Here is a 24184-nt window from a genome sequence, read left to right as displayed (position 1 = left end):
GGACAGAAGCCGAGAGCAGAACCGTGTTAAGCTAGAAGGCCCTACAATAAGGGATGGTCTGGACACCCACGCCGCCAGACTACCTGTACGACTACCACCCGCATGTTTTAGTGTCAGACTTTTTCGCATCTCAGGTACGTCAAGGACCACCCTCCAGCCCATGTTAAAAGCTAGAGCCCTCCAGAAAAACAATATAGATCTTACGATAACACAAAAAGGGCCACTACCACCCTCAAGTTTTAGCTTGAGACTTTTTCATGTCTCAGAGACGTCAAGGACCACCCCCCAGCCCATGTTAAAAGATAGAGCCCTCCAGAAGAGCAGTATAGATCTTATGATAACGCTAAAAGGACCACACCAGCTGCAGGTTTTAGCGTGAGACTTTTTAGCGTCTCTGTTAAGTTGCAAACTTTAAAAACATCGCCCCAACACGAAAAATATAACGTTTCTCATTGGATAGACAGAATTTTTGTAGGCGGAGCTTAAGGTTAACATTGAGACCCTGATTGGTCAGATGAAAACACAGCCAGATAGTTTTTTTAAACCAACTTAGGTAAATAGTAGTAAGGAGAAGTTAGGAGAGTTAGTTCCGAGACGGCGAGATGGATGGCTGGTGCGCCGGCCGCTGTCGCCCTGACGCTGCCTAAACACCGACAAGGTAATGAACGCACGCGATGCCGCATTTTTGAGCGCATAAGGCTTCACTCAGAACTGTAGAAGACTCATCTGTTACGCCCCTTTTTTGCGTAATACAAGTGTCGATCGTTAATTAAAACTCATGGTGTTCACATTTGCCACTTGAAGAATGATCTGAAACGCGATGATTTTTCTTTTATATAGTTATTGAGAAGCTAAATCAGCCACTGTAATTTACGACAAGTTTGATAAGTAATTAAAGATAATTGAGGGTCACTGTAGACCATTTTGATAGTTTTCTCTTTTGTGAAAGTTAAATTAAACCTAGATTGTAGAAGTGATATGGCATAGGTCATCCTTCGATCGATTGTAGAACTTGGAAACCCATTCAGAGAATGTGAGTAGAATAAAATTTCCAATGGTAAACTTAACTGCTTTTTCGACGTTATTTTACCAGCTAACTAAAAATAGGAAAGCCTTGAACCCTTTCCACTAAATTTAGTTAGTATTAAGATTCTTTTACAGGGAGTGCAGTGGAGCTGACGCTGAGATAATTTAGTATTTGGTTATATCATCGCTAGTCTCACTGAATTCTTCTGAATTCTACATGTCATGTGTGCTCTGGCGTCTCCTTACCAGCAACAGGTCCCAGGTTCAAACTAGTTAATTCCCTAAAAAACACGCTCAGAGCGTCGTGGCGTGAAAGTGGTAGGGTGACACGATATAGAACAAACAGAAACCACCATGAATGTTTAGAAAATGGCGACCCTGCCAGGATGGTAAAGTACCATGATTGAAGGTCGACCACATGCCTAACCTGGTCAGAAAAATACCTGCCGAAAAATTTTCGTAGTAAAAATTTTTTTTTCCTTAAGTAATACATAGTCGAAAAATAATAGCTGCAGCGATAGATAGTAAAAGTATTCAAGAAAAAGAAAAGACATTCTAGCAGAGACAATAGTATAATGAAGTTATGAATTTTGAAAATTGTTAGAATTAAGTTTTCTCTCCAATGCAAGCGCACAGGTGGCGGATACATCGTTGACAAGTTGGTTCTGACCCAACAAGTAAGTGAATGGATTGTCAGTCTTGGTAGTGTCAAGTCGTGTGAACAAAAAGTTTATGAAACGTGTGAGATCGTATGAGCGCATGTCGACGCGAAGTAGGGCACTTGAATTGCTTTTAAAACAGAAAATAAGGGATTCGGAAAGATTAGCAATGGCAAATCGAGACCTTGACCAAATTGAGGTAGAGATCCAGCATGAAAATCGACAGAGAATAGAGGACAGTACAAAATACGATGCAGTTTCGTGAGAAGTAGGACAGATAACGAACCATAACGAGGATAATGTGCGCCAAGGCACAGAAAACCTAGTTCAGCATACGACAGAGGAGCAGGAAAGTAGTGAGACAGTCGATGAGGATTCTAACTTGCGTCTTGAATACGTAGAATCCATAGTACAAGTAATCAGAGCTCCCTCACCACAGAGTACAAGGAATGCGAGCAGAAACTTGTCACAGCACAGTTCAATGCAATCGGTTGCGAACTAACACTTGGGCGAAAACACAGAGCGTAGGACGTCGGAAGAAAAGGAAATAGGACCCACCAATCTGGCAGAATTATTACAACAAATTACGGAAACCATGACAAGGCAAAATAAAGAAATTGCGAACCAAATTAAAATTCAGAATGCGGAAACCACGAGACAAATGCGTGAGATTAAAGAACAAAACAAAAGAATTCAGTTACACCTAAGTCATATTGAAGACAAGGCAAAAGAATCTCGAGAAGTGATAGGAAACTTAATAACAGGTCACAATCAGTTGAGAACAGACATTGACGAGGTACAAGTGGACGTACAAACATTGCGTAATGACACTCAGGACGAGATCAAAACATTACGTAACAACACCCAGGGAGAAGTCAAGAAACTAAAGAAACAGATAAACGTAATTACTAGACAGGCAGCAGGTACAGCGCGTGAAATTGTTGAAAAAAGTGTGTTACACACACGTATCACAAAAGCAGCGCTGAAAAGATATGATAACCGCATAGTCAAAATAGAAGCGCAAACGAAGGGACAATTTCAGAAATTGCGAACAGAGTTTTTGCAAATCATTGAAGAGCGTAGTGAACAAGATCGAACAAGCACTGAGTCTGCAGTCACATCCGTATCTGTAACAGCACCGGAAAAACAAGCAATTAACGAAGACATTACGCATTTGCGACTCCAATCACAGGCGGAAAGTAGCATATGTGAAATCAGACAGCCTGCACCGCGGGTACGCGAAAGTTACAGTAGACAGTATCCAATGGATCTACCACAACAGGAAAGAACGACGGGAGAAATGATCAGAAACAAAAGTGGCGAAGAATCGCGAATTTCATATGGAACTATGACGAAGTACGACAACGATCATTTCCTCACAGTCAGAAAATTTCAACACTTTCGAGAAGGAAACTCATTACATCCACGAACTTTTATTGATCAGTTCCGAGTAGGATTACCAGAACACTGGACGCTAGCACACAAATTAGACTTTATATGTGCACACATGTCAGGAACAGTTGCAGAAATCATGCAAAATGTTGCAGCGACATGCCGATCGTACGAAGATATCAGAGAGAAGTTTCTCTCACGAGGTTGGTCCAGCGAAGCACAGAACAGAGTGAAATACGAATTATTACACAACCCATCTTTTGAAAATTCAGGAGAGAAGAGTCCCGCGAAATTTTTCGAAGTAATGGCAAACAAAAATCAATGCTTAGATGTACCATACAGTGACGGCGAGTTGATTAAATTATGCGCGATGAAGCTACCATTGAAATACCAGCAATCATTAGTAGGTCGCGGATGCAATGACGTCGAAGCATTTAAAGGTACTCTAAGGGAACTAGAGTTCATATTTTCAGAAGATGACGCAAGAAAAAGACGAAGTGCAAGTGAAAACGAAAGCAAAAAGCAGTGGAATCCACAAGACACAGTACGAAGTAACAATAATTACGAACCACGTGATAACTTCGCACCAAGAAACGACATTACATTTCAACAAAGAACCGGTTATGGATTTAGAAGAGAATATGGCAATAATTATAATTCATCCAGGAACGGCAACAACTGTTACAGAGGGAATAACGACAACCGAAACGAGTACTGGAGAGCCAATAGACCGACAAATTATCAACAAAGAAACCACTATCAACAAGCTGAACAAGAAAAGCGAATACAGATAGAAGACGTGGAGGTAACACCACCAAACCCCAATAAACGTTCGATTTGACAGCTAAGCGCCCATGCCAAAGAGAATGACGCACCGACCCAGGAAAATTGCAGCACCTTGAACAGAGAAATCAAAATCTTATCACGAGAAGAGAAGAAGGAAGAAACAAATCTGCAGGGACCAGATGAAAACGAAGACAAGAAAATAAGAATATCATGTTGTGACGAAATTAATTGTGAGAATACTGACGAGAAAGATGAATTACCAGAGGCATGCACAAAGTATGTAGGAGGAAAGGACGAAGTAATGAGTATTGCAGAGCTTTTTAACATGGAAACCAGGGAAAGCGAATTCAATGAGGATAATGCGCAGTCGACAGAAGTTGAAAATAAGTTATGAGTGGGCACACAACCCAACGTATATAATGAAGGAAGTTATGAAGCGATAATTAGTGCATTTAGACGCGATTATGTGGAAGTAGCGACGGAGAAGGAGAAGATAGACGAGGATGAGGAAAAAGTAGAGGATGTAGAAGAAAGCGTACATGAACGAAGAAATAGAGAAGAGGAAATAAAAGAGAGAGAAGTAGTAGTCGAAGCTTATCCTACAGAAAGTTCGAATTCACAAGGGAAATTCTTAAAAAGAGTCATGTATGATTCAGTGGAGGATTTGTTGATGCAAGAAAAAGAAGAACAGAACCAACCCTTTCAAATTCAACGAATTGTGAAGGCTATGGTAAAGCATATCCAAGTCAATATTGTAATTGATAGCGGAAGTGAACTGACTGCGATCTCAGAAAATTTATTCATGCAGTGTAATGCCAATGAGGAATTGCCAGTTCTGAAAACACTTAAGATTAAAGTAAAAGGTCCTATTAGAAACAATACTGCGGAAGTTACAAGACAAACAAGGTTAACTCTTTCGTGCCAAGGTCAAAAGATCGAAGCCAACTTTGTGATTATACCTAAACTAACTGTAGATTCGATTATAGGTGCAGATTTTTTAAATGAGAGACGAGCGATAATAGATATGGGGAAAGGTAGCGTAACATTCGGGAATGTCACACTTCTCTTTGAGTAAAAGCTAAAATTAGAAGAAATACCATTTATAAACAAACAATTAAGAATGAAGCGAGATAAAGAGGATGAAGAATTAGAATGGTATGCACAAAAGGGGGGATGGCCTCAACTCATATTATAAGTCCATAAAGAAATCGATGAAAATTGCAAGAAGTTCAAGGTATTTTGGAACACAGTAAAAGAGAATTGGAGGGTATTTAACGAGATAAAGCAAAGGTATTTTTACCTAAGGCTGACAGTATTAAACACTTTCAGTACAAGTTTGAAGATTAATTTTATTACTCGTAAATAATTAGCACAATATTTCAAGATTATGTTGCAGATAAGATCGTCAGAAGAAAGAAGAATGAAGAGAGAGGAAGGTGCGAAAAAGAAAGTAGTTTCAATAATAACACCAACAGTACCATAGATTAAGGTGAAGGGATAAAGCGTAGATAGTCTAACAGCATGAAATACTAAAAAGCCATACACCACGACACTACACAAAAATAAAAAACGAATTTGAGGATTCTTGAGTAGACGTTAAGACTCCAAATATCTTAGAATTGTAACATGGAAAGGGCGCCGAAATTTGTAAAGCTTTTTAAGAAGGCGTAAAACAAGTAGGTACTAGATATATGTTAGATGATTATAAGTAAAACTTTTTGTAAGAACCAATGTAGAAACTCCAGCAAGGAAGATATGCAACGCCCCACAAGTTGCAATGCGAGATGTATCAAGAAAGAAAAGGACGTAATTAGCAACACACGATTCCTACATAGCAGGAGCATCGAGAGAAGGGAAAGGACAGCGAAACCAACGGAAGGCCCTTGTAGCGAAAGTGGGCAATAAACTTGCCCGCTAGGAGGAACCCTGCTGGGATGGAACACCGAGCCTCACACCGACAGACCCTTGCAGAGACGCGAGGGAACGCCGAACGTCAGTATGGACAGACAAGAAGACACCCCACTTTCGCCGCTCATAAACCCCAGGGCGCCCCCCCACTCAGTAGAGCGAGCAAAAAACGGCCCGACGAGAAGACCGCTTGGGCAAGCCACCGCTGGCAAAAAATATGTGTAGAAGTCACACTACTGCTATTAAACAGCACGCTGATGCACGAAACTGAAGAAAAGTTCCACAAAGTAAAAATGACATGCCCAAACAATTTATCGAAGTGTTACCAGGAGGAGAACTTCAAAGCGACTAGTTATCAATAAATATTTCCATATCCTGCCCAGAGAAGAACCAAGAAGCAAGTAAGAAGCAGAGAAAAAGCAGGAAGAACAGAAGTTGAAGATTCGAAAGATTGAGACCAAGAAAGAAGATGGGTGAAGAATAGACGACATACCTTCCCAAATCCCTATGCTATTGTAAACTGGTCGTCTGCGAAGTATTACAAACGAAAAACGACCGCATTCAGCAACACGTAACGATGACTTTCACGCATACAAAGCCAGTAAACCACGAGATTCTGCACTCACAGCTCCATTCCCTTATGGGACCTGCACAAGAGCAACACACACTTGCAAAGCCAACAAGGAACGACGAACGAAGCTGTACATCAAATACTTGCCCACATCCATCTCGCTCAAGTCCATCACCTTCATGCAAAAACATTCGCCAAACTCATGCTTAAACATTCATAGGATTGTGTGAATGTGTAAAATCAAATTATGTGATGTAGGAATTGTGCAAAAGAAACGTGTGAAAAACTAAATAAGTTAAGCACACCAGACAGCTAATAAACTACAAAATAACAGTCATTGACTATGGACTTAAATAAAAAATAGACTATCGATAAAAATAAGTCATTAGTTCTGAAATGAACCGTATATAAAGAAACAATATGCCACTTATTTTCTCCTCATAAAAATAAAAGAATAACTATGTTTTACTTATTTTCTCCTTATAAAAACAAAGAATAAAAATTATCTTTTTGGATGTTTTCGTTTTTTTAAACATTTGTACAATTTATAAGGATAATATCTCAATACTTGTGTATGTATATTTCTTTGTCAAAGCAATTCTTGGAAGTAACTCTTATTTATTAGTGTAACAATGTTGAAATGAGTGTCTAGAACAAAAATATTTTACTTGCACATTATATTTAGAAAATGTGTTAAGAATAGATTTTACTTAATTACTACATTTATAAAAACAATATTTCTAAGAAAATCGATGTGAATGACTCCTCACTTTCGATAACAAACTTATCAAAAAAACAAACTACAAACTTAAATAAAGAAAGAAAATAATTAAAAATTAATAATAGTATAAAAATATTCTTCTCTTGTCATTTTTAATTATAATGTGGAAGAATATAAAAATATAAATTAGTAATACAAACTAGCATAGAACAGAATGATGTGGCTGAACAGTGCACAACAAAATTTAGATAAATTAGAAAATTTTTGACTGCCTTAGACAACGATTCAATCATTGCCTAAATTCAGTGCAAAAATTAAGTTCGAAGGGTGGTGATATCTAAGGTGTCAGGCAAACCCAACACCTTCCATGAAAACCCTGACATGATAAGCAAATCCAGTAGTATGTCACATAGCTCCGAATAAATCGTGACATTAAATTAACCAAAGTAATACAAGTAACGAGTGAGCAAACCGTGTTAAGCTAGAAGGCCCTACGATAAGGGACGGTCCAGACACCCACGCCGCCAGACTACCTGTGCGACTACCACCCACACATTTTAGCGTGAGACTTTTTCGAGTCTCAGGTACGTCAAGGACCACCCCCCAGCCCATGTTAAAAGCTAGAGCCCTCCAGAAAAACAGTATACATCTTACGATAACACAAAAAGGGCCACTACCACCCGCAAGCTTTAGCTTGAGACTTTTTCATGTCTCAGAGACGTCAAGGACCACCCCCCAGCCCATGTTAAAAGATAGAGCCCTCCAGAAGAGCAGTATAGATCTTATGATAACGCTAAAAGGACCACACCAGCTGCAGGTTTTAGCGTGAGACTTTTTAGCGTCTCTGTTCAGTTGCAAACTTTAAAAACATTGCCCCAACACGAAAAATATAACGTTTCTCATTGGATCGACAGAATTTTTATAGGCGGAGCTTAGGGTTAACATTGAGACCGTGATTGGTCAGACGAAAACACAGCCAGATAGTTTTTTTAAACCAACTTTGGTAAATTGTAGTAAGGTGAAGTTAGGAGAGTTAGTTCCGAGACGGCGAGATGGATGGCTGGTGCGCCGGCCGCTGTCGCCCTGACGCTGCCTAAACACCGACAAGGTAATGAACGCACGTGATACCGCATTTTTGAGCGCATAAGGCTTCACTCAGAACTGCAGAAGACTCATCTCTTACACCCCTTTTTTGCGTAATACAAGTGTCGATCGTTAATTAAAACTCATGGTGTTCACATTTGCCACTTGAAGAACAGATATGAATCGCGATGATTTTTCTTTTATATAGTTATTGAGAAGCTACATCAGCCACTGTAATTTACGACAAGTTAGATAAGTAATTAAAGATAATTGAGGGTCTCTGTAGACCATTTTGATAGTTTTCTCTTTTGTGAAAGTTAAATTAAACCTAGATTATAGAAGTGATTTGGCATAGGTCATCCTTCGATCGATTGTAGAACTTGGAAACCCATTCAGAGAATATTCGTTCACATTTTTGTTGAACGCAGTTGGTTTTTACCATCCTGTATTAAAACATTTCCTTTTGTCAATAGTGCAATTTATAAACGATGTTTTGTGAGTAGAATAAAATTTCCAATGGTAAACTTAACTGCTTTTTCGACGTTATTTTACGAGCTAACTAAAAATAGGAAAGCCTTGAACCCTTTCCACTAAATTTATTTAGTATTAAGATTCTTTTACATGGAGTGCATTGGAGCTGACGCTGAGATCATTTAGTATTTGGTTATATCATCGCTAGTCTCACTGAATTCTTCTGAATTCTACATGTCATGTGTGCTCTGGCGTCTCCTTACCAGCAACAGGTCCCAGGTTCAAACTAGTTAATTCCCTAAAAAACACACTCCGAGCGTCGTTGCGCGATCTGCTTTACATAACTCTTCGATGAAATATTTTTTCACAGGGCGCAAAAATTCAGTGCGTTCACATACTTTTGAGCACAGCCAAGATGTATACAACACTGCTGGTTGTTTCATTTTAATGATTCTAAAGTATTTAGGATGCGTAAATATTGAAAGTTCGACTATTTATGTAAGATTCTGGATAAATATTTTCGAACATTCTGAACATTCATGTACTTTTGAACATGGTCAAAAATACTCGAGTTACATACTATACGTAAATTTTTTGGGTAAATATCTGTGAATATGGTTCAAAGTGAAAGAAATAAGTGCATTTGGATACCACTGAGCACAGTCAAGGTGGCAACTTTGTGATTAGCTGTTTTATTTTAATGGACTGCTAAATACTTTTAGGTGTGCAAATACTGCAAGCTGCACATTTTAAGTAATGTACGTAAATTTGGAGCATAGTACTGAGCATGCCCAAGGCGACTACATTGTGTTTGGTTGTTTCAGGTCTAGGGTCTAAAGTAGTAGGCTCTGAGTGTTGGAGAGGGGTGGGAGGGGTGGAGAGGCGAAGGAGTTACAAAGCACAACTGTGCTATTTTTGCCAAGTTGCATGTTTTCCGATTTTTTATTTTTCAATCATCTTGCATTTTTAAATTTCCCACCAAAGTTGTTTAGATTTTTAAATGTCTCGCCATATTTAACTTTTAAAGTGAGCTGAAAAATGAAAAGTCGCTGTAGACAGACTACTCACTTCAGTTCCAAGGTTATTCACTAGTTTTCCCTCCAAAGGGTTACGAAACCTGATGGAAAAAATATATTATCGGTGACCATTTACGAGATAAGTGTGGTGTCACCGCCAGACAACACACTTGTTAGGTGGTAGCCTTTAAATCGGCCGCGGTCCGGTAGTATACGTCGCACCCGCGTGTCGCCACTATCAGTGATTGCAGACCGAGCGCCGCCACACGGCAGGTCTAGAGAGACTTCTTAGCACTCGCCCAGTTGTACAGCCGACTTTGCTGGCGATGGTTCACTGACTTCTACGCTCTCATTTGCCGAGACGATAGTTAACATAGCCTTCAGCTACGTCATTTGCTACGACCTAGCAAGGCGCCATTATCAGTTATTATTGATATTGTGCATCATGTACCGTCCAGAGCGACGTCCGTTTTTCTCAATTCTAATTCCCTTGTCATGTTCCAGACCTCACGCCAGCCTGCGTGAGCTGATACGCGTGCATTTCGGCCTCCTTTAGTAATACGGTGTTGGCTCTCCTGCCAACCACAACAATAAGTGTAAACAATAAGCACAATAATATTATCAGACATACTACACACACACACACACACACACACACACACGTGTGTGTGTGTGTGTGTGTGTGTGTGTGTACGGTTACAGTCTCGCTCTCTGTATCTCTTCGTGTCGAACTATCTCGTCTCTCCTATCCAGACTAACTACCCACAAAAAAAAACCAATCTCCACAATTAAACTGATGACGTAACGAACTATGCCAAAATCAGGGAACGATAAACTTATTTTAAACAGCTTTCATGCTCAAAAACAAAGTTCACCTCTGTGCACAGATTTGTGTTCAAAAATGCGCATGAGAAAAAATTAGTAATGTGCTGACATCCGTGGAAAGTAATTTCAGCACTGATATATATATGATTTAAATAAACTTCATTCCACTTTAGGTACGTGACGATACACAGATGGTAAGAGTTGCAAAATTGTATATTTTGTCTGAACATGAGTTTTCAGAATTCAGTAAGATATTAAAGACCCACATGTTGCAGTCAGAGCTTCTGGTGGACATGATATAAAATAAAAAGGGTCTGAATATTTCTAGAAATCATTTGCCAAGCTGTCCATATGCTTCTCCTCAAATAATGAAGAACGGCTAGTACAGAATCACGACGAATAAGTGTTCGACCAGTAATATATCAGAACACTCGTTCGATGGGCAACAGCACAACGTGTAGGTCAGGCAAACAGTGGTGCACGAGGGTCTTCGACGAAGATAGGTTTATTCCTCGCCGGATGTGGACCGACATTGCCCTGTAGAATTTTTGATTCAAGAGTTGAGAGGTCAAGCTTGATTTTCCATCCTAATGTTAGATAAGGTGTAATTTTTGTTCCATAGGGCCATAGTGAGGAGATTCTCGTGGGCGTATAACATGTCATGAAACAAGTATAGTGTACTGTGTGTCTCTCCTAAGGTCGACAGGTGAATTTTCTACGGTGCTTCAACAGACATTTACTAGTCCCTTTTTGCTATGTGTAGTCGAGTTAACTCAAACAAATACTGATCAGCACGTCTTTCGTTCGACACCTGTTGTCGACGGAAAGCACTGGTTTGTTTCCCGTTACAAAAAAATGATGTTTAGAGTGGAATTTTACGAGCCCATTCCACAAAGCAGTCCCAAAGAAGTCTACTTCGTTATTCGTTTTAACTAAATTTATCAACAGAGGCAGTAACAGTCGTAGAATGCGCTGAACCAGCGCTACTCAGAAGGGGCCGCGCCTACTCGTCATCACCGATGTCGTCCAAATCTATGGTTTATGAGGGGCTTGGCCAGAAATGAAAGTGGTAGAAGTGTGAGCTCCATCTGGCCAAGCGTTAAAAAAAAACGCATTTTTGGCGAGGGTCGTGTGAGACATGAGCCATTTAGGTGAGCTGATTTCCTGCGGCGGTTGGCACAGCGGTAAGAGAACAGAACGGTAGTCGGAGCGTCGTGGGATCGAGTCCTTCTGCGGAATTTTTTCATTTATTTTAGATTTTTACGTTAGTTAAACTGCAAATGAACCGCATTTATACTCAGTGTACTGTATTTTTTTAATATCTTCATAAAAGGCATGATAAGGAAAGACAAAGGAAAATTTTTGATTACAAATAAATTTTGAGGAAAGTATTGTTGCGCATGCAGGAGAACTTTGTACATAAAAATAGATACTTCTATTAGTTTTCAATTGATGGTTTACACGTACTTGTGTGATATTCATCTTAAAGCAGGGGAAGACGTAGTTTTCTCTGCGTCTCGCACACGATATAAACACAGCATTTTCACGATTACACCGTTGTTTTAAGGTTTTTATACATGGTTGTTTTAAGGTTTTTATAGAAAAACGAACTTGGTTTAATTTCATAAAAGATTCCTTCTCGTTGCACTGTTTGGCACAAACCATGCGTAACGCATCATTTCAACAAATATCGGTGAGGATATTTGGTGATGAACAATGGAAGGTATTTTGATGCTGTCTTCCAGCGATGTGATTTATTTTTCTCTCTCGGTGAGATAAGAGCAGTTTTGAAGCTTTCTGATGAAATTCTTTACCAGACATAAAAAAGACATTGCGGGGTTGCACTAACGGAGAGCGTTTTGCAAGAATCACTTTAATACTGCACAGTGGCAATCCTTCTTCATCTTGGAAAATCTCATCATATAATTTGTTTGCCCTCTCCAAGAATCAATTAACGGAAGAAATTTGTTATCTTGTATGTAGGGCTTCATGACATTACTCGAAATTTTTTTGTATAATGCTGCTGTAAATTTTACATATATTAATGAAGTAGGGACGACATTCCTATATTTTGCCGCGTACTTATCCGCTGTGCTTAGAGTCCTCGGTCCAAAACACCCAGTACTTTCTTACAGCCATACGTAGTCTGTTGGCAATAATTTTCCAGAAAGGTTTATAGTATATTGCGCTGTATATGATTGGGTTACTTTGTTCATGTCCTGTCGTTGCACGAGAACTGCTTTTACCCCTCGGTAGTCAAGGGTTAGGTTATAGATCAACTGGTAATGGAAACGTGGAAAGAGAGTATACGAATGTAACAATTTTATTATACATGACGATAAAAAGAGTACTTTTATTGACGTTCTCGAATGGGAATTCTCGACTTACTTGTTTGATCGGTGTCGATAGCAAACCTTGTCAAGATTGGGGATAAGAGCTCGAGTCTGGAGTCAAAACGTCTTTCTTAATTTTCCTTTAACCTGTCTTATGCTTTTATTTGAACTCTCTGACTCTTGTTTCAAAGGATTTGTGTTCCAAATTTTGAAAGTGTCCAGCAACAGCAAGTGCCTATTGCTACAGTTTTATGTGGTAACTTGTTGGTTACAAGTCTGCGCTTCTACGGAGCGCTCGTGTATGCAGGCATCAAATGTATTATATTTATCCTTCTGGGTTCCACCGTTTTTAATGTGTTCTTCCAAAATTTTCAGATCTTGCGTGTGTTTCAAGCGAGATGCTCCTTTTGCTTGTAGATTTTTCGAATTCCACTTTGGTTGTGATTTTGCAAGATTAACAACAATCACCTTGTAATTGAGAGGAACGAAATGTAAATCTTCTCTCCTGATTTTTTTCATCTGGTGCGTAATCGTCGCTTGACGAAGAATCATTCTCCACTTCTTCATATTCCCCTGGTTCGTCAACTTCTTTGGACCAAATCAACTCATCGTTGCACACAAACGAATACCCCGATAAATCTGCCACTGTTTTCTTCGTATTTTATGTCAAATTTGAATGTGTTCTTCGGTTATTACCATGAAACATTCTGATGTTGTCAGATTGTTTTCGGCCGATAGATATAAACAATATTCCTGGCCCGCTTTTAATCGTTGCTTCGCCGCTCCGCTGTATATGCTGTCGGCGTGTGGCTTCTGTTCTTCTTCTACGAATGTTCCATGCACATCGGTATTTTCACTTGTACTATTAGATATTTTCGGCTGACTCGATATTTTTCGCAGCATTCTCTGAGTTCTCACAGTATTCCCGAAAACTTCACGTTAGTTGATTGTCAGCTAACAAGCGAATGTGTTCTGCGTAGCCGTTATCCCAAACGGCCGGTGAGTCGGGTTTACCTGCAGCGGGAACCCATTGGTCGCGAGCATCTGTCGTGGGCTGCTCGAAGATTAAAATGAAATTAACGGAATTCGAGGTCTTTTTTGCTTTAATTATAATCCATTCTTGGAAAGTTACTTGCAGAGTCCTTGTAGACGCTGCAAGTACAACTCTTTCCTGGAAATTTATTTGCAGTAACAAACTTTACTTGCTTTTTCTTTCCATGCCTTTTATAAAACTATTAATAAATACAATATATTGGGCATTATCACTATTTTTGCGGTGCAGGTAACGTAAAAATTGAAAATAATAAGAATTTGGCCCTACGATCCGTAGATTAACAGTCTGTTCTCTACCCTCTACTGCCTGTGAGCTACGCTAACCTAAATGGCCCATTCCTCACCCGGCCCACGCCAAAAATTATACTTTTTTCCAAACGCTTCACCATCTGTAGCTCCCACTTTTGTCACTTCCATTTCTGACCAAGCCCTGCATATAGCATAAATCTGGATGAAATCAATGACGACGAGAAGGCTTGGTCCCTTTGTAAGTCGCTGATGGGTCACCGGTTAATCTTCACGTGTTACTGTCCCCGTTGATACATACCACTAAACCAAATATCGCACTGGACTAATTTGGAACCGTTATATCGTACGTGCAAGGGAAATTTCGCTATTAAACTAATTTTGTTTGTAAGAAGAAACAAACCAACGTTACCCTTTGACACTAGGCGTCATACGAAACATACGGTAAAAAGTATTTATTTGTGCCGTTTCAACCTACACATTGCAAAACGGAAATCGCAGATACCTGCCAGGACTCTGGGGAAAATGCGGTTGACGACTTTTAGGAGAGAGACCCGGTATATTTACAAAAAGAAGAAGAGATATGCTAATGTCCATTCACTAAATCCCACAGGAAATGGTCTCATTGATGTGGAATAAGTTAAAAACCATCACACTCGGGGTTTGTCTTCCATGCCGCACACCAGTTCAAGCTGTCCGTTTTGCTGTCGCCACGGTAGCGACTGACAGCAGTGCGGCAAATACTGCAGAACATATGGAAGCAGGATTCGCCTGAAAATATTACTTTGCTCGAAACGACATTCTGTCCAAGTCGAAAAGTGATTGACATGTGTTATACAATTGTTACTTATTACTGTGATTGGCTCTAGAAGAAACAAAAACAATTGTATAATATTGCTTTTTGTCAGTCAGCACACTAGCAAAGGCATGCCCATTGCAAATCTGAAGCGTATATGGATTCTGGACAGTGGAAGCAGACTCTGTGGCATGCGTGACATCCTTGGAGCCCACAATACGACGATGGTTTGAAAAGTTCTCAGAATCACCACCACAGCTCAGCGCTAGCGCAACGAGTTGTTCACATAATATTCATTAGACTGTTGCCTGCAAACACGTGGAAGAGAGCTGTGGCGGTGACGTGGCGCTATTGTTGTTACAGCGTAGTGATTTACGAAGATGGAAAAAATCGAGATTCGAGCAGTCATTAAGTACTTCGTAAAGAAAGGTTTGAAAGCAAAGTACATTCATGCCGATTTCCAGAATACACTGGGGGACTCTGCTACTTCATATTCAACTGTTCCCAAGAGGACAAATAAATTTAAATTTGGTCAGGAGGGCTTAGATGATGATCCGTGCGGTGGTCGGCCAAGATGTGTCACTACTCCAGAAATCACTGCAAAAGTGCACAGAATGGATCGCCGATTGAAAGTGCGTAAAATTGCTCACGCTTGGCAGATGTCATCTGAAAGGATATATCACATTTTAACTGAAGAATCAGAAATGAAAACATTATCTGCAAGATTGGTGCCGCGATTCTTGACGCGAGCCCGCACATATGAGCCGTCGCCATGGCAAAACTACACGAACTAAGGTATGAACTGTTGCCAGACCCGCCTTATTCACCTAATATGGCTCCATCAGACTTCCATCTCTTCCCAAAACTGAAAATCTTTCTTGGCGGACGAAGATTCAATCCAAACAAAGAATTGATAGCAGGAGTTGACAACTATTTTGCAGGCCTGGAGTAAACTCATTTTCGAGATGGAATCAAGGCGCTGGAACATCGTTGGACCAAGGACATTAATCTACAACGAAACTACATTGAAAAATAAAAATAAAAGTTTCAGTAATGTAAGTGCTTTTTTAAATTCCGTTCTGAGAACGTTTCAAACCATCCTCTTAGATGCCTTCGAACTGCCGATGCACCTGCTCCGATGTTCTAGTGTCGTGCTAACATTGTCGATGAAGCTGTAAGGTATGCTACGACCATGTTGATATGATGGACGTCTGAAAGGCTGTGGACACATTTTGTAGTATGCTCCCACTTGTTACTCCATACGATCCTCTTACCGGAACTGTGTGATGAATCGCATCTCTAAAACAACGTATCACCGCAAGAGATACACAATTCTGTTTTAGTTGGGCTGTTTATATTTCACTGCTTCATCAGTCAACAAAAGCTAAACACAGATTTTTCTGCCACCTTTCAAGATCAAAATACGTTTTGGGGGCTTCTAAGTTACTGTGATATATTCATTAATCAAGAATGTAAGATTATAGAAAGTAAGGAATGAAATTCAAGGTATAACTTTTCTTATTGCATAAAGATACAACAACGAATCGTATGCGTATTTTGAAAAAAATCCTAGGATTCTATTTATGTGCTTTGGAATAACTACAGAAAACCTAAATCTGAAAGGTGGAGTAAAGATCTGAAGCCCGTTCCTTCAAAGTACTAATGGAGTTCCTTACCCACTGCATCAGGGCTGTCCTTCAGCTAACTAACATATCTATGCGTGTATTAAATGTGTTACCTCATGGTACCGTGCCCCATTATCTAATATTCTTTAAATGAGATTATTTGGGCATCATAGTCCTTATATTGTTATTTGCCCATGTTCTGTTTAACACTTATTTTACAAGATATGACTGTCAATAATACTCACATTCCGAGCACAAGTTTTCTGCTTATTCTTTGGCATCACAAAATTCTGAATTTCGTGATCAAAAGGGGTAAAACAGAAAACTTATTTAAGCCATCAGTTATAAATCGTATCCTATCTACGCTACCTAACGTCGGAGCAATTCACTGTAGCAAGCAGTCTTCTAGTGGAAAGTGAGTTTCATTGACCAGAGGCAAAGACTTACCTGGCAAATACTTGGCAGCTATCCATGTCCCAATGACCATGGCCGCATGATGATACACATGAAGGAACGTTATTTGGCTGTTCTTCTTCCGAAGTACGAAGAAAACCTGTACGACAAAGGCATAACAACCTAAATGAGTTCATTATGTTTTACATCGATTTTATATACACGGAAAGATTCCATTTCCCCCTATATGGTGAATAAGATATGAACATCTGTAAGGAAACAATATTTCAGATAATGTTTGACGCTAAGATTTAACAATAAATTAAACCAGTGTTTTTCGAGCTACAGAAGGCGCACTTTCTAAGGATAACTGCCCTCATTGTATCTAGTAAGAACAGGTTGCAATCATCTTTGAGATTTATCGTGGAAGCTAAAGAAGTACAATATTAAAGTCAGACTAGTGGATGCTCTCGTCAGTGACTTGTTTAACTTTCCTGTAACAACGCTCCCCATGTAATACAGAAAGGGAGATAAATTCTAACGTCCCATCGTCGATGGATTTACTAAAGCTCGAGAACAAGTCCAGAATCGCAAGAATACTATATGCCAGGTAATGTGCTACTGTCTTTTGAAGGCGTCTTCCAATCTTTCATATGAAGTTGTTTAGAAAAGAAAAATAAAGATGAACCATCGTGAATTTGCTCCCCTTTTCCCCCTATTTCATGATCATTGCGTTACCCAATACGCCACCTCCCTCTGTTCTACATGTAATGGTGTGGGAGATACATACACTCATGTTCAGAAAAAAAACAGATAACCTTGAACGACTAGAGATAAGACGTTCATTTTCACAGACCTGTCCATTATTATGTTCTGCAGAAATGATTAGCATTTGAAACATGTCGACCAGCTGGTTCAAGGTCAACATCGACATCGGTAAAATGTGTCTGCGGCTCTCGTTGTCGCTACAAAGTAAAGGTAATGGATCAGTGTGACTTGAGCAGACGTGCAGGATGCCTCGCACACGTATGCACGAAGAACAACGTCGACTCAGTGAGTCTGAATAAGGGAGCATTATTGGCGTGAGAGAATGTGATGCATCCATCCGGGAAATTGGTGCTCATGTGGGGCGAAGCGTTACGGCAGTCCAGCAGGTGTGTGCAGAATGGTTTACGGAAGGCCGTAGAACACGACGAGATGAGTCAGGTCGCACCATTCAGACCACCCAAGAAAAGATCGATATCTCATTCGAATGACATTGCAGGACAGATCTGCGTTCTCCTTGACTCTGGCGCAAGAGTGGAATAGTGTAATACATCGTACACTGTCAGGGATGACAGTCTGTCGCCGTTTATTACAGCAAGGGTTACATGCGAGTCGTCCACTTCTCCGCCTACTTTTGACAAATTTGCAGAAACATGCTAGACGGCAATGCTGTATGGAACAAAGTCACTGGGGACAAGAATGGCGTCAGATAGTGTTTTTAGATGAATCCAGATTCCTTTTGTTTGAAAATGAAGGCCGCATTTTGGTTCGCCGCAGGCAGGGGGAGCGCATCACAGTGACTGCATTCACGCAAGACATACATCCCAGTTCAAGGCTTTATGGTGTGGGGTGCTATTGGGTACAACCACAAATCACAGATGGTGTGTGTCCAGGGCACTATGACCAGTGTGACCTATGTGAATGAGGTCATGCGAGCAGTAACCACACCCTCCTGCACAACACCCCAGACGCCATTTTTCAGCAAGACAATGCACGACAATACGTTGCATGAGTATGTGTCTCCTTGGTGCCACAGGATGTCAGCCTTTTGCCCAGGCCCACCAGATCAACAGATTTGTTGTCAACTGAAAATGTATGGACTGTGGTGAAATGTGACCCAGTGTCAGCCACCACAGATGAACTTTGGAACCAGTGAATGCAACATGGATGGCTGTACCACAGGTCGCCATTCGCGCCTGATACGCATCAATGCCATCACGCGTGGAATATGTTACTAGGGCCCATGGCGGATTCTGTGCCTACTAGGCAACATGACACATGCTGAACTGAGATGACTGAAATACTAATCATTTCTGCAGAACATACTAATGTATACGTCCTGTGAGTATGAACGTCCTATCTCTATCCGTTCAGGTTTCCTGCTTTTTTTTCTGAACGTGCGTGTATTAGAAACATCCGATTTACTATGACAAAAAAAATGACAGGATCAGCAACAACATATGACATTAACCATACATGTACTTCTGGCTTTCTCAGTGAGTGCAGATGTAGGCTCAAATTAAATAAACCTCAAACGTGTTTCAAAGTATGAAATTATATCTTAAGAAACTTCGAACGAAATTTTCTATAGGTTCAAACTCACCACGTGATGAAGCCATACATACACTCATGCGTATTACTACGACATCAGCTGTGAGATATATGCTATTTGTTGGCCTTTTCACATGAAGCATACATTGTATTAATTTGTTTGTTAACACTTTAGTGTTGTCGTGTGCGTAAGTGGTTTTGATTCAGGCTACAAATCCATATGTCCGTAGTACAACCTTCGGTCGTTCCTTCGTCTGTTTCTATCGCTTAATTATTATTTCAACTTCGCCATTAATTTGTATATGTGAAAAATCTCAAGTTTCACGAGGACAGAGAGAGCGAAAACCGCTATCGGCATGTACCCTGAAAGTCATGGACTTATAATAGCGGAAAAAACGAAATCCAGGTTTTCTTCGTACTGGATTCTATTATAACAAAATTCATCGCTTATTTTATACACAGTGCAATTTATAGATGTTTTGTGTAGAGGTAGAAATTCACAAACAGTTGAATAATCAGGTGCAGTTAAGCCAGTCTTTTTTTAGCCCTTCTTTTATTTATTTAGAAAAATAGTGTAAAAATTTTCACTCACTGTGTCAAGAAGATCGGTCACCTTGACGATAAAGTACAGCCAGGTAATGGACGCCACCTGTAAAAGACGTTTTTCTACATTTGTAATGTGAAGAGCTCAATTGGCTACAATCAGCCAAAGAAAACAGTAAGGTGAAGCTGTGTTATGATGTTTTCAGGAAACATGTATTAAATAATGTATTTTTCCCCATAACTACTAGATCTACATGGAATATATCACTATCTCCATAGGCCAGGATAGCATATCAGTTATTCTCAGAAGAGTTTAAGGCAAGATTGATATCTCTACACAAATAAACTGAGCGGCGTACTTACACAAAATAGGATCCATTTAAACTCTTAACACAGAATATTAGTCTTCAGTAAACGTGCATAAATTTGAATGTGTCAAGACACGTACCTAGTTCGGCTACGTAGCCCAGTCACAGCAATTAGTGTTGCAATTATGTAATCCTGATACATTTAGGGAATAATATTTTGTCTGAGATATCTTAGAGTACAATTGTTCAGTATTATTATTGTTATTATTATTATTATTATTATTATTTTAGAGGAAAAAGGTGACTGCGTTCAGGTAGGCAGATCCACTAAGCAAATTACTGACAACTTGGAATTGATTCAAGTAACGGAGCTCCAGCAGTCGTCGCAGTTCTGTGCTAGTGTTTCCTTTTATAAGAGAGGACATGTTACAACGTCTTAGCAGCGTCATTTATTGAGATGGTGGTTACTAAGACAAAGATGTAACAGATACCGTTGTGGTGTTCCAAAGTGCTAGTTTTGCGCTGTGAACTTGTTGTTAAACAAGAGCAGGAATTCGCAGACGTTGACGTTGCTCCTAAACCAGTTGCTCCTAAACCACTGAAATACGCAGCAAAATGCATCTAAATTGCAGGGTACAGAATAACAGCCCAAATTATCTGCTTTTACCTTAGTGGAGATGATCTATGACCCTAGACCACGGCGCCTTTCTAATTAACAACGCTGCGCTACAGCGCTTTAAATGATTCAACACACACCGTTGATGCAGATGCACCGAATATCGCCATTTTTTTTAATCTTAAAAGAGAACCCTCATGATGTAATGTTTAGTGTGGCAGACGATGTGTTCACCTCTGTGTGTGTGCGGGCGTGCGTGCGTACGAGCGCGCGCGCGCGCGCGTGTGTGTGTGTGTGTGTGTGTGTGTGAGAGAGAGAGAGAGAGAGAGAGAGAGAGAGAGAGAGTTTGTGTGCAGTTTAGGGCACTCGACACGTCATTCACCTGTAAGGAGAGCAAATATTGTGAAACCATCTTACATTTGCTCTCGACAGCCCTGTGTTGCAGAGTTAGTAAGTAATAATTTTTGAATGCTGCTCCATCGGAGCTCCGATAAACTTCTGTGGAAAATCTGGGGCAATAAACGAGGGATGAAAATCGTAGTCATGTTTATATTTGTAGATGGATGTGCTTAAGCTCCAGGTGTCAGTGCCAGTCGCTGTTCAAAATTCTGTAAAGAGAAATCTGATTTTGGAAAGGCTCTTTGGCTTACGTGTGGCGTCTAATTCACTTCTATCGTTCAAGCTCTACCGTAACTTTCCCTCCCACCGCCTATAGTTACAAGTACTGGTTTTAGGATGGAAGCGCTGGAGCAGCTTACCAGAAACACCCGTAGAAAATTGCGTAGACTGTAGGGAATAGAATTTCAGTTTCTAGCAGGTGCCGTAAATGAGGAGATGTAAAATGTTTTATGGACGTAAGAAACGAGATGAAGAAGAAAAGGTATCTTGTAGGGTGAAGAGTGTCCTAAGAGTATCCAAGACATAACTCACGCTGTTTCCACGCGGGAACGAACAGCGACAAGCCATTATGAGCCCAATTGGCGTGAGGTGCACAAATGTTTAATAATAGCTGCCAATATGGAATTTAATTGATGAAAGGAGAAAATATAAAACTGCTGTAAATGAAGCGGGCAAAAAGGAATATAAACGTCTCAAAAATGAGATAGACAGGAAGTGCAAAATGGCTAAGCAGGGATGGCTAGAGGACAAATGTAAGGATGTAGAGGCTTATCTCACTAGGGGTAAGATAGGTACTGGCTACAGGAAAATTAACGAGACCTTTGGGAAAAGAGAGCCACTTGTATGAATATCAAGAACTCAGATGGAAACCCAGTTATAACCAAAGAAGGGAAAGCAGAAAGGTGGAAGAAGTATATGGAGGGTCTATACAAGGGCGATGTACTTGAGGACAATATTAAGGAAATGGAAGAGAATGTAGATGAAGATGAAATGGGAGATACGATACTGCGTGAAGAGTTTGACAGAGCACTGAAAGACCTGAGTCGAAACAAGGCCCCGGGAGTAGACAACATTCCATTAGAACTACTGGCAGCCTTGGGAGAGCCACTCCTGACAAAACTCTACCATCTGGTGAGCAAGATGTATGAGATAGGCGAAATACCCACAGACTTCAAGAAGAATATAATAATTCCAATCCCAAAGAAAGCAGGTGTTGAGAGACGTGAAAATTACCTAACTATCTGTTTAATAAGTCACAGCTGCAAAATACTAACGCGAATTCTTTACAGACGAATGGAAAAACTGGTAGAAGCCGACCTCGGGGAAGATCAGTTTGGATTCCGTAGAAATGTTGGAACACGTGAGGCAATACTGACCCTACGACGTATCTTAGAAGAAAGATTAAGGAACGGCAAACCCACATTTCTAGCATTTTTAGACTTAGAGAAAGCTTTTGACAATGTTGACTGTAATACTCTCTTTCAAATTCTGAAGGTGGCAGGGGTAAAATACAGGGAGCGAAAGGCTATTTACAATTTGTGCAGGACCCAGATGGCAGTTATAAGTGTCGAGGGACATGAAAGGCAAGCAGTGGTTGGGAAGGGAGTGAGACAGGGTTCCTCTCCCCAATGTTATTCAATCTGTATATTGAGCAAGCAGTACAGGAAACAAAAGAAAAATTTGGAGTAGGTATGAAAATCCATGGAGAAGAAATAAAAACTTTGAGATTCGCCGATGACATTGTAATTCTGTCAGAGACAGCAAAGGACTTGGAAGAGCAGTTGAACGGAATGGACAGTGTCTTGAAAAAGGATATAAGCTGAACATCAACAAAAGCAAAACAAGGATAATGGAATGTAGTCGAATTAAGTCGGGCGATGAAGAGGGAATTAGATTAGGAAATGAGACACTTAAAGTAGTAAAGGAGTTTTGCTATTTGGGGAGCAAAATAACTGACGATGGTCGAAGTAGAGAATATATAAAATGTAGATTGGCAATGGCAAGGAAAGCGTTTCTGAAGAAGAGAAATTTGTTAACATCGAGTATAGATTTAAGGGTCAGGAAGTCGTTTCTGAAAGTATTCGTATGGAGTGTAGCCATGTTTGGAAGTGAAACATGGACGACAAATATTTTGGACAGGAAGAGAATAGAAGCTTTCGAAATATGGTGCTACAGAAGAATGCTGAAGATTAGATGGGTAGATCACATAACTAAAGGAGAGGTATTGAGTAGGCTTGGGGAGAAGAGGAGTTTGTGGCACAATTCGACAAGAAGAAGGGACCGGTTTGTAGGACATGTTCTGAGGCACCAAGGGATCACAAATTTAGCATTGGAGGGCAGCGTGGAGGGTAAAAATCGTAGAGAGAGACCAAGAGATGAATACACTAAGCAGATTCAGAAGGATCTGGGTTGCAGTAAGTACTGGGAGATGAAGAAACTTGCACAGGATAGAGTAGCATGGAGAGCTTCATCAAACGAGTCTCGGGACTGTAGACCACAACAACAACATGTCACTATTCGACAACGATTGCTGGAAAATTCCTCAGCATTCTTCCTAATATTTTATTTTGTTGACCTTATGTATGGTCTACAAACCGTAGACGTATGACCACTAACATGCAAATGCTTGATGATGACCATGGGGTTGAAATTGGCCAACAGAAAGTACACGTATTACATAAAATTATAGCCCGAGCTATGTCTTCATTTACTGTAGACCCAATCATAAAGAAAACAACTAACTGTTGACACATGGAAGATGAATCCGGTTTTAGAGCACATGTGACTCTTTTACTTGGAGTCAAATTGGCTCCAGAAAGTTCCACTCTGTAGCTCGACAAAGTTTTATACATAACTGATAAAGCTATGTCACAGAAACCCAATTCAGATGAAATAAGGAGACGGTGGACTGGCCCAATATGTGGGAGAACGCAACTGGTTCGGCTTAGTAAACAACACATTGCAGACAGGAGAAAATTTCTGCAAAGTCGGCCTGAAACCAACAACTCTTATGCCAACATTGACAGTTAGTAGACATGACACTTAATAGATTCGAGAGTAGGGATCAAGCAGAAGTGTACAGGTAGGCAAAAAATCAA

At 40.2% G+C, this 24184-nt stretch overlaps 1 protein-coding gene across 2 annotated transcripts in view; it reads right to left on the bottom strand.

Annotated features, from left to right (window-relative positions):
• Positions 1–24184, bottom strand: part of LOC126299118 (elongation of very long chain fatty acids protein AAEL008004-like) — a 131427-nt gene that overhangs the window by 42593 nt on the left and 64650 nt on the right. For both annotated transcript variants that reach the window (XM_049990817.1, XM_049990818.1), the window contains exons 6-7: positions 19813–19869; positions 16959–17064 (exon numbers count right to left, since the gene is read on the bottom strand). In XM_049990817.1, coding sequence (XP_049846774.1) covers positions 16959–17064; positions 19813–19869 — 163 coding nt within the window. The remainder of the gene's footprint in view (positions 1–16958; positions 17065–19812; positions 19870–24184) is intronic.

Source organism: Schistocerca gregaria, chromosome X (assembly GCF_023897955.1).
Source record: "Schistocerca gregaria isolate iqSchGreg1 chromosome X, iqSchGreg1.2, whole genome shotgun sequence".
Classification (NCBI taxonomy): domain Eukaryota; kingdom Metazoa; phylum Arthropoda; class Insecta; order Orthoptera; family Acrididae; genus Schistocerca; species Schistocerca gregaria.
The sequence above is the reverse complement of the archived record's forward strand: the minus strand, read 5'-3'. Positions and strand labels throughout refer to the sequence as shown.